This window comes from Anguilla anguilla, chromosome 10, assembly GCF_013347855.1.
Source record: "Anguilla anguilla isolate fAngAng1 chromosome 10, fAngAng1.pri, whole genome shotgun sequence".
NCBI classification, from domain to species: domain Eukaryota; kingdom Metazoa; phylum Chordata; class Actinopteri; order Anguilliformes; family Anguillidae; genus Anguilla; species Anguilla anguilla.
Window position 1 is genome coordinate 3,932,977 of NC_049210.1, and position 11,504 is coordinate 3,944,480.

At 45.7% G+C, this 11,504-nt stretch overlaps 1 protein-coding gene across 2 annotated transcripts; it reads right to left on the reverse strand.

Moving 5' to 3' along the window:
- Positions 1-244: 244 nt before the first annotated feature.
- ficd (FIC domain protein adenylyltransferase) lies at positions 245-4,596 on the reverse strand. 2 transcript variants are annotated; one of them, XR_004761206.1, is made up of 4 exons: positions 4,394-4,596; positions 3,528-3,863; positions 2,114-3,297; positions 245-1,753 (listed from the first exon to the last, which is right to left on the reverse strand). XR_004761206.1 is itself a non-coding variant. In XM_035379292.1 (3 exons), the coding sequence occupies exons 2-3, from the start codon at positions 3,793-3,795 to the stop codon at positions 2,219-2,221; spliced, it is 1,347 nt and encodes a 448-aa protein (XP_035235183.1). In that variant the 5' UTR covers positions 3,796-3,863; positions 4,394-4,596; the 3' UTR covers positions 1,739-2,218. The 2 variants fall into 2 exon arrangements, 1 of the variants encoding a protein (XP_035235183.1); XM_035379292.1 differs by having other exon boundaries at positions 1,739-3,297.
- Between the last annotated feature and the right edge of the window lie 6,908 nt (positions 4,597-11,504).

An 11,504-nucleotide genomic window follows, 5' to 3' on the forward strand; every position in this document is an offset into this window, starting at 1 on the left:
TATGTAGTATATTGCAAGTTGAGCACGTTTTCTTTTTCAATATTTTTCTGTGTTGACTGTTGAGGCCTGGGCTGTGCGTAAGTAACTGGAACTGTGTTGTGGCCAGTGACACCTTGAACTTGGTCAGGGTTAAGATCACCATTCCCGCCACCCCTGTCCCCCAATGATTTTTTGGAATAATAAAAAAAAAAAAAGATACCAGGGACAACTGGAGTACATGGTAATAAAATAGTTTTATTTTGTACTAAAATAAATAAGCCAACCCCCCCCCCCCTTCTCCCCCCTTACTTTTTAAATATACATGAAAGTGCATGTCAGTGAGATCGCAGATCTTAAACAAATGAGGGAGGCACAACACTAGAAAATAAAAGCTTGTGTGGAGGCCTCTGAATATCAATGGACCAGTCAAAAAAAAAAAAAATTCATCCATATCACACCAAGGTACCCTTATAAGACCTGGTGGTGAACTCCCATATTCACACAAAATAAAGTACTCATGTGTTACTCTTTGTAATTAGTAAATGGCAATAATCAGATGTTTGATGGAATGACCTGAATTTAAACTTAAGGCAAACTGTCTCCCTTGTATGAAAGGCTGAACATTGTGTGCCTTTCTTGTCCAGTTATTTATAACAACTTTGTGAGTCGATTGTGATAGATTTTACACAATTATGACAAAATGTATGACATGGAGGGGATAGCACCATTCAGAGATTGAGACCCTTCATAAGGTGATTCCCTTTTTTTCCAGATTTTTTCCCCAGCTTCAGTAAGTCCAGTTTTAATAAGAGAATGACCTTTTATAAAAATAAAAAAAATTATAGTTGCTTGTTCCTTCGGGATTTGATTTGAAGCTATATGTGGAACACTCATCGTGAGAACAACCTCAATTAATTTCAGACGTTTCATAGTCATGCAGAACAAAATGTCTTCACTCTCACGCTCCCTTTTATGTACGACAGGGCTGCCCAGTCCTGTTCCTGGAGATCTACCATCCTGTACGACAGGGCTGCCCAACCCTGTTCCCGGATATCAACCGTCCTGAAGGTTTTCATTTCAACCCTAATTTGGCAAACCTGATTCTACAAATTAGAAGCTTGACGAGATCTCTAGCTGTTGAATGAGGTGTTTTCTGTTAGGATTGGAGTGAAAAGCTGCAGGACTGTAGATCTCTAGCTGTTGAATGAGGTGTTTTCTGTTAGGGTTGGAGTGAAAACCTACAGGACAGTAGATTTCCAGGAACAGGATTGGGCACCCCCAATGTACGACTTTATCTCTTATGTAAAAAACCACAGCAGGCAAAGACAGGCAGAGTTAAGCTAACCCTCCAAATCAGTTGATCAGATGTTTATGGGTCCCTGTTCCGGAAGCCTATCTGTGAAATATCTCCCAATTGCTCAACACATCCGAACATGACCGGTAGAAAACTGTGAATTTTCACACGATGCCACGTTCACTCCAGTGCAGCGATATGGCAGATCAAATCCAAAGAGCTGCAACACCAAGAGGTGCAAATCTGCACCTGTGCATGTGCGTTTGTACCACACTTGGGAAAACATTGTCAACTCTTTAAATACTGCTAGTATTTCAAAATACTCTGGAGTTCAGCAGAATCGTAGAAAACTTTCATTGAAAACATGTTTACCGGTCAGAATGTACAACCCCCTGAAAATGCGTTGTTCTGGATGTATGTGAAACCGGCAGTATTTCAAAACAAGTTCTTTATTCGAGGCAGATGGAGGCGGACTGGAGCCTCAGTTGTGAATGGAGAAGTTCTTTATTTGAGGCAGATGTGGTTCGGAGCCTCAGTTGTGGATGGGGAAGTTCTTTAACTGAGGCAGGTGGAGGCTCACAGCCTCAGTTGTGGATGGGGAAGTTCTTTATCTGAGGCAGGTGGAGGCTCGGAGCCTCAGTTGTGAATGGAGAAGTTCTTTATCTGAGGCAAATGCGGTTTAGAGCCTCAGTTGTGGATGGGGAAGTTATTTATTTGAGGCAGATGCGGTTCAGAGCCTCAGTTGTGGATGGGGAAGTTCTTTAACTGAGGCAGGTGGAGGATCACAGCCTCAGTTGTGGATGGGGAAGTTCTTTAACTGAGGCAAATGCGGTTCAGAGCCTCAGTTGTGGATGGGGAAGTTCTTTATCTGAGGCAGGTGGAGGCTCACAGCCTCAGTTGTGGATGGGGAAGTTCTTTATCTGAGGCAGGTGGAGGCTCGGAGCCTCAGTTGTGGATGGGGATGGTCTGCTGGCAGTCGGGGCAGGGCTGGTGGCTGGCCCCGGGCAGGCCCACCGCGTGCTCCGTGGTGGCGATGAGCAGCGTGTCCAGCGTCATCTCGGTGCACTTGGCGATGAAGCGGATGAAGGGGCGCACGTCGCCCTCGTTGGCCGTGTCCAGGGCGGCGTAGTACTCGGCCCGCTGCTCCTTGCGGATGGTGATGGGCGGGTAGCGCGCCTTCATCAGGATCAGGTTCATCAGCAGCCGGGACGTCCTGCCGTTGCCGTCCACGAAGGGGTGCACGTACACCAGCTTGTAGTGGGCCAGGGCGGCGAACTCCACCGGGTGGAGGTTGAGCGCCTCCTCCGAATTCAGCCACTGCACCAGCTCCTGCATGTGGTGCTCCAGGTCCCGGGGGTGGGGCGGGATGTGGTGGCCCACGAACACCTGGCTGGTGCGCAGCCGGCCGCCCTCCACGGGGTCCGTGTAGCCCAGGACGCGCCGGTGGATCTCCAGGATGTCGCCGATGGCGACGGAGCCCACGCGGGCGAGCAGCGTGGTGTTGATGTACTTCATGGCGGCGTCCACGCCGATGACCTCGCTCTGCTCCTGCAGGCTCTTGCCCGGCACGGCGTAGCGCGTCTCGATGATGTGCCGGATCTCCGACAGGGTGAGCGTGTTGCCCTCGATGGCCACCGTGTGGTAGATGTGGTGGTAGTAGGTCTCCTCCATCACCCGCCGCAGGGCCGAGTTGCCCTTGGGGATGGACATCAGCCGGCGCACCTTGCCGTCGATGATGCCGAAGTGGCGCTGGTCGATCTCCTCCACCAGGGGGAGCGTGCGGTCCCGGCTGACCAGCGCCTTCTCGTTGCAGGGGGAGATGGCCAGGGCCTTGGTGTAGAGGTGGTCCGCCTGGATAACGTCCTTCTGCTCCTCCAGGATGGTCCCCAGCTCCGTCAGCGCCTCCACGTACTCGGGGTTCATGTTCAGCGCATGCACCAGCAGCTTGTGAGCCTTCTCCCTCTTCCCCTGCTTCTTCATCTCTATAGCCTGCTGCAGGGCGGCTTTGGCCTCAAACTCCGACTCTGGAAAACAGACTGAGTCAGTACTGCTTCATCCCAAACATCTAAAGGTAAAATCACTTACTCAATTTTAAGAAACTGAAAACTCACAATAACAACCATCAATACTTTTTTTGAAACTCGTTGTGTAGTAAAGGAAGTTACACAATAGTTACTGAGTTTTAGGAACATTAATAATTAATAATGTTTTGCCTAAGCGGCGCGTTGATTTCATCGTTAATTCGAAAGCTCACCCGCACTGGCCTTGGGTCGGACGGGCAGAAGGTCGAAGGTCGTGTAGGGGATGGAGAGACTGGTGGACTGGACCGCGGAGCGCAGGACGTTCCCCCACAGCTGGCAGCGCAGGAGGGCCAGGCCCTTGAGCGAGGCGCAGCATTGCTCCTCCACCCCCGCCAACGGCAAAAGCAGCGCCAGCAGGGAGCCCAGCAGCAGGCAGAGCAGCGGTCCCCAGCCGCAGAGGAGACGGCCGCTGACGAGCCGCCACGCCACCGCCACCGCCATCAAGCGCAGCCTCCGTCTTTCTCCGGTGACATGCCAAACGCCGAGCCGAGCCTGGCTCTGAAACAAAACTTAAGGAAGAACGGCAGTAAGAAAAAGACTGGGTGATGGGATCTGCGGATGCAACAATCAGGACACACCACTCGTTAACGCGCAAAGGTTATCTGGCTTTCTACAACCCACACGAAAGCATTAGGCTAAAATAACTGCGCGGATAGAGAATAACGATATAGGCAAATAGTCTAACTCGGTACGGAAGCCAGTGCTATCGTGTCTAAACCAACGTTACCCGACCCTATTGCGGGTGGGTAGTCTACTTCAGCTATTAGCCAGTTAGCTTATCTGACTCATTCCACCAAGCATGACAGTAATGCGGTAAGCGTCACATTATTAAACTCATATAAACATTAGTATGCATTTCGACTATTGGAAACCAACAACAAACAACATATCGCTGATCGCGATGTCAAACTAGACAGCTGGTAACGTTAGAGACATTTCCGCTTAGTCCAACGGCAGCTAACATAAATAGCAAGCTAACGTTAGTAAGCAAAGTAAGTGCTTACACTTCGTATGACAAACTCGAAAGTATTATTCTTACCTGGGCAATATGTCCGCTTCGAGAGGACTTTAATTTGCTCGTTATTTTCTTTCACTTATCGTTGCTAACAACAACCGAGGTCTAATACACATCATCAACTTCAAAAGAGATACAAATCAGCCATGTACTGTAATGATGTAATACGGTGACGTTCCCTTGCAATTAAAGTGTGATTGGTCCGTTATATGCTGTACGTGCAATGTGATTGGTTCCGTCCCTGTCTTTACGTGTCCACAGAGCAACAGACAAACCGGTTCGTAGTGTTCCGCTATTGGACGCCTTCCTGACTGCGTGTCTGTTCAATGCTGCAAACATGCTTCAGACCTGCTTCAGACACCCGCTAATCGACACGGTGTGGGCGTTTCCAGGTGAACATTTGTGTTCACTATGTCTGTAATACGGTGGAAAACTCTGTAATTGCTCTCAACAGGCGCAAACGAAAAACAACATTCTTTTATAGCTAGATATGCATTATCAGGAAGAAGCAAATGTGCTTGCCATATCCATTTCAGACAGCATGCCCCCATTTGCTACCGTTAAATGTATTCTCACACACGTACTGCTTGAAATAACAGTATATTAACACCAAATACACGGATTGAATGTAGTGCCGGAGAGAATCCTCCAAAGATGTACAAATGTCAAACATTATTCGACTTGGCGAATTTTTTCAGGCTGGAAAATAGCTTGACATTTTTTTAAGCATTGTAATGCTGATCTGCGTTTCCCCCCCTTAGTACTGTGCCACTAGAATGCAAGCTGCATTTGGTGGTGCTGTTAAAACAGACCAGCTAGCCTATTTGTGAGCTTTTATCTTACACCTGGTAAACCTAATTAATTAGCTTCCAATTTAGGCAAGCTAGGTGCACTGATTGTGGGGTCAGATTGGTGTTCCATGTGGGGAAAGAACGAAGGTTTAAAAAAAACTTTTATCAAAGTGCACATCCCCATGTATATCAGGACACGTATTATATCATGACACATCGTGATATGTATTGTATTGTGACCCCCCTGTGTTGGGATATTTATTGTGAGGCACCTCACAGTCCTCAGCCCAGTAGCAAACACACCATGGGACAGAAGACAGAGGGGGGGAGGTTGTGCATTCCACAGGTTGTAGAGCAATGTGGGTGTGGATGTGCATCTGGATATACCAGACGAAAGGAGAATAGAGAGGGAATAGTGGGGACAAGACATAACAGTGTGTAATTGTGCCGATATATTGTAACTAACTCCCTGTCCACTAGATGTCAGTAAAGATTCTATTAAGGCACTTGCGGGGTGTTGCAACAAGGTTATGTGCTTGGGAGAAAACAACTCGATTTATGCCACTTGAATCAGCTTCTAGTGGCGATCAGTGCACGCGCTTAAGGGACACACCTCTTTGTCGGGTGAAGTAGTGAATATTACAGCAACAAAAGTTTTGTGAAGGCGAGAGCAAGTTGATTTCCCCGTGTCTGTGGGGGGGGGGGGGGGGGGGGGGGGGGGGACTGCATTTATATAGCGCTTTTATCCAAAGCGCTTTACAATTGATGCCTCTCATTCGCCAGAGCAGTTAGGGGTTAAGTGTCTTGCTCAAGGACACTTTGACACGCCCAGGGTGGGGTTTGAACCAGCAACCCTCCGACTGCCAGATAATCGCTCTTACCTCCTGAGCTATGTCGCCCTCTATAGTAACAGTGTGGCATTCAAATGAAGAGACAGAGGAACTAGCCAGAGGTGGAGCAGCGCAATCCTGCCTCCGCATCCGAAGGGGGCGCGGGTAGGGGAGGGGGGGGGGGTTGGCGGGGGCGGCGAATGAATGGAAATTCAGTGTTAGGTGTAATCAGCGAGAGCCAGCAAGCGGAGAGAGAGAGAGAGAGAGAGAGAGAGAGATGATTCATATGCTAAAATGTTATTAGCCTCCTGACTTGTACCTCCAGGGCCCTTAAGGTGAGTGCAAGGATGGTTCCTGGGGACTCTCGTACATCGTCTGCACAGTGAATGTGAAGCAGTGTAATGGAGTGACCCGGGTAGGATGGGGTGTGATGCGATGGGGGAGTTGCCCTGGCGATGTAGCTCCAAGGGGTGACTACAGGTACATTTACGTTACATCGTTGGTTCTGGTGCAAAAGTGCCGACTGAGTTTGGGAGATAACAGATGCTATGTGTGTAAAAAATTTTGTGACAAATGGTTTGAGCGTTTAAAAAAAAAAAAAAAAAAAATTACCACTGAGATTTTTTGCCACAAAGATTATGACCACCTTAAGCAGATTTTTTTTGCCCCGCCAAGAGTACTGCCACCCATTTCTGTATCGCCCATCTGAAGGTAGCAGGCTATCACTGTGAGGGGGAAGTGTTCTAAAAAGGCAGGACTTGCGTGAAAAAGGGTAAATGAAATCAAGGAGTTAATTTTTTCTTTCCCCAGTTCATAAATTAATCCATGGGGAGCTGTGATCGATTAATACTCTTCCCCCCCAGCCCGTTATACCCAACTTTGAAAAATGCAATTAGAGAGTGTGAGAGCTGATATTCTCCCAGAGGAATAATGAAGCCGTATGACTTCCAAGGGTTGACTCTGCGCAAAATTAAAGTTTGCCTTGAGTCACTGCCTCGGGGAGCCATTGATTGTACTTATTTGTGATAGGCTAAGAAGGTGCACACTCCGTGTTGTGTTTTTAATGGGTTGGAGCTGCCAATTTTAATGAGGCAATCTATTCAAAAGTAATATTGGTTCCGGAGAGATGGAAGGCATTATCACTGGTGTTATATGTGTATATGTGTATTTCTTTTGGAATACTTCCTGTTCTAGCTTACAGTGCGTGACCAAAAAAAAAAAAAAGAAAAACAAAAGAAGAACCAAAACAACTGTGGCCTAATTATCTGCATTCGATTATGAATACTGCTGCATACAAAATTCCATCCACTGCGTCGGATTGTGCATTATAATCAACTGATCCCGACATAGAAAACAACCAATGCACGGTCCATATTTCTAAAGCTATTCTTAGCAGTGGTTTAATGAATGAAAAAGATTTAATCACAAGACCCTTGGCCCTTGTAAATCCTGCACCTCGCCCATTTGATTCAACCGTGGCTTACAGTGGCGAGAGGTCATTACAGTGCTCCGTTTACGCAGAAAGACACGAGCCAATCCAAATGCAAAACGTACGGGGTGAGCATAAACATTAGAAAGCAGTTATCTATGGGTGCAACATTGGCGTTTGCATACACGGGCAACGCTTGCATATAAAAGACTAGTGCCGTTCTTTTGAAAAGTATTGGTTTTGGAACAAATTGAGTGCCTATATTTGACCAAAAACAACAAAAAATCCACCTTGGAGTAGTTCCACTTATTGCCACCAGGTGGCGGGTTGGTCTAGGCATCTGATTCTAGTGATTAGAATAGTGGTGCTCTATTTAACGATTTTTAATTTTTTAAAATTTATTTTTAGAATTAGCTGGATTGTTCCTACTATCATGGTATTGATATTATTATTGTCTTATACTACTATTAATAGTATTATTATACTATGAGAGTGTGACACATCTGTTGATGTTTTGTGGTTTTTATATTTTCATCAGTTTTTATTATTATAATTATGGTTATGATTATTATTGTTATTCTTATAATTATTATTTTTATTATTGTTGTTGCTGTTATGATTTTTATTATGATTGGGGTCAAACATATGGTATATAAATTCAGCTTGACCTAAAGTTCTTCAGCCATGCATGTGAAATGCAAGATTTTAGTTTCACAAATAAATAGATAATACTATGAGTCACTTCCCAGACTTTACACTGGAATGAAAAATGAAAGTGCTTCTCTTGCATCCTGCTGTGAGTTTTCATATAGCTCACTGATCCTCGACTCTCAAGTCAGTCGGCTTAATCCTGACTGGCAGGTAATATGCATGTAACTACACTGCATATCCATAGTCGGGGTTCACAGTGAAACCACAAATGAACTAAATCCGAGATTTGACTGTGAAACTCGACTATGGCTCATAACCATGGGTGCTATATGACGGGGTTGGGGGTGGGGTGGGGGTGTTAGAACGATTTCCAAGGTCTCTGACTGACAGCGGTCCTGAAAAATGGTCCCAAATCCCTGGTGGCACACCTGCTTTCCCACGTCACTGTACAAGCCCACGCACGCGCCAGGAAGTGTTAAAGAACACACGTAATGTTTTTGCAAAGAAAAAAAAAAAAAAAAAAAACCTGAGCCCATATGGTGAAAGCGACAGCTGTCTCCGTCCCTCGCCTGCCTTTCGGCTGCCGTTGATTTATGGCGGGGGTATTGTCCGAGCTGGCTTGGTGCTCTCTGGGCGACCAAGTGTATTTACAGAATCGCGCCTCGCCCCCGAGGTGGGCCGCAGGAAGGGGGAGTACAAGTCCCGGAGAGAACTTTAATCACAATGTCGCAGATGATGAAGTGCTGCTGTGCACAAATGCCGTTAAACCAACAGCCTGTGGTAGAAAAAAAAAAAACACACCGCCCTTATAGACGCAAAATGGGTTGCGGACAGAAATGTCCAGCGCTCTGGAATCTCGCCAACCACTCGCTAACCAGGCCGCTGTTTTTGTGCACATACACGGCGATCTGTCTGGAGGCATCGGGCTGTATAACGGCAGCCCTCGCAGTCTCTGCAGGCGTCATAATCACAGATAAAAACCGAAGTCCGATCCTGCGCGCAGTAAAAGAGCAACCCCCTCCATATGGCACGCGTCAGAATAAAAAAAAAAATTAATTATCATGCGGACCACGTGGTGCGCTTAATGAACGACGCAGCGCAGTGTACAGTATCTATCTAAACCGCGAGCGCGTCCTTATGTTTAAAAGAAATAAATACCAGCTTCCCGTATGCGGTTTACAGCACAGCCCGCTCAATACGCTGTTACCCTGGTCAGTCCGCAATCGACTGGTTTATTGTGATAATTTATAACTCGCGGAGCCTCATAGGCAACGGAGAGGCCGACACCCTTACAGGGACCGGCATTTATTTAGTTCCCATTGATCCTGAGCTCTTCGCTAATAAGATTAAGTTTTCTCCAGCTGTTTGTCTCCCGGTCGATAAAGCCCTACTTTTCCAGCTCGTTGTAGATTGCCTTGGTTCTCAGTGCCCCGTGACAACATAATATCGGGATGAATTAAGTAATTAACCATGACAGAGAACTTGAGGAACCCTTCCCCATAGTAAAAAACAAAACAAAACAAAACAATTGACGCATGCTATTCCATGAAGGCGCTATGAAGTATGTATGCATGCAAAACACATTCATGCTGAGAACACCAGCTTGGAGTTTACAAACAATATGAATACAAGGTTAAAACCTAAAGAAATAATAACAAAGGCCAAGTAAACTATGACTGTACCTGCATTTACAGGAAGTAGACCAGGGTTTATACCTCTTACATGTTAGGTGAGCATTTAGCTGATAAATTCAGATTTTGGCTGAATAAAGCATGATTATCGCTCCAGGTTTTTTTTGTTTTTACTGCAAAGGTCAAAAAAAGCTTCGTGTTTTTTTCCAACATAAAACCGTTTGTGAAGTGAAGCTTCAAGAGCTCAGTGGTGCATTGATAGCCACACTGTTTTCCCTCAGGGTGTGAGTGTAGATTTTACTATAATCCCTTTCTGTTGGATGTGAACAGGAAATCCAGTTTCTCAGCACTCTTAGTTTTCACAAACTGGAAAATGGTTTTGTATTCATACATGTGTTTGTTTATTGTGTGCACGCGTGTGTGTGTGTGTGTGTGTATACTTGTATATGTGTGGGTGAGACTATGCAAATGCAAGGGAAAATATGTTTAGAGAGCAGGAGGGAACTAACAAACCAGGGGCCTTACTGTAGTTCAGATTAGCCAGAGAAGAGCTGTGGAGGAAGTTGAGATCATCAACATTTGTATGTGAGTGCATGCATGCATGTGTAAGTGTGTATATGTGTTTGTATGTGAGTGCATGCATGCATGTGTAAGTGTGTATATGTGTTTGTATGTGAGTGCATGCATGCATGTGTAAGTGTGTATATGTGTTTGTATGTGAGTGCATGCATGCATATGAGTGTGTTTGTATGTGAGTGCATGCATGCATGTGTGTGTGTGTATATGTGTTTGTATGTGAGTGCATGCATGCATGTGTAAGTGTGTATATGTGTTTGTATGTGAGTGCATGCATACATGCATGTGTAAGTGTGTGCGTGTGTGTATGTGTTTGTATGTGAGTGCATGTTGTATATGCATGAGTATGTGCGTGTGTGTGTATGTATGTGACACATAATCAGCATTATTTATCACCTCCTTGGTTATTATATAGCAGCCTCACATTCCTGTGTAGTAGCATTGTTTATTGTGTAGAAAAATATTTGCCTGTGGGTGGAGTATCCGTTTGAAATTCTGAAATCTGGAAGGGAAGTTATCAGGTAAACACCCATGTATTTACAGCACATGATGCTATCTATCACACTGCTATCGTTATAGCGCAAGATGTTATGAGACTGGACACCGAGTCACCTTCATAAAAGTCATCTTCTGAAATCCTCAGGGAGTCCAAAGCATCGAATAGGCCGCTAGCTTGGAGATTTGCTTCCATTCTTGTTGGCTTGAGACAAATTATGATGTATGGGGAAGATGTGAGGAGCGTAGAAGGGAGAATGCCTCGCCTGTTTTTAATGGCCCGAATCTGAAAAACCAGTGAGATCAGTGTTTCTCAAACTCGGTCCTGGGGGACCCCTGTGTGTGCCGGTTTTCATTCCAACCTCAACCGCAATCCCAGAATTTTAACAAGCTGTTAATTTTTCTTAATTAGGTGCTTTTCATGTTTTAGAGCTGGGGCCCCCGAGTCTTATCCAGAAAGGGCCAGTGTGGGTGCACACACTTAGATTCTACTAATCAAGGTGCTTAGCAAAGACTCTAGTGGTTGAGAAAGTGAGTTGAGAGAGAGGAAATTAGGGAGAGAGAGAGGAAGAGAGAGAGAGAGAGAGAGAGAGAGATAAAGAGAGCGAGACAGAGAGAGAGACAGAGAGAGAGATTTAATACCACATTTATTGTCACAGTTCCACCACATACACAAGAGAGACGATCAAAATATAATCAAAAGATTGTCTGGCAGGGAGAAACAAACAAATG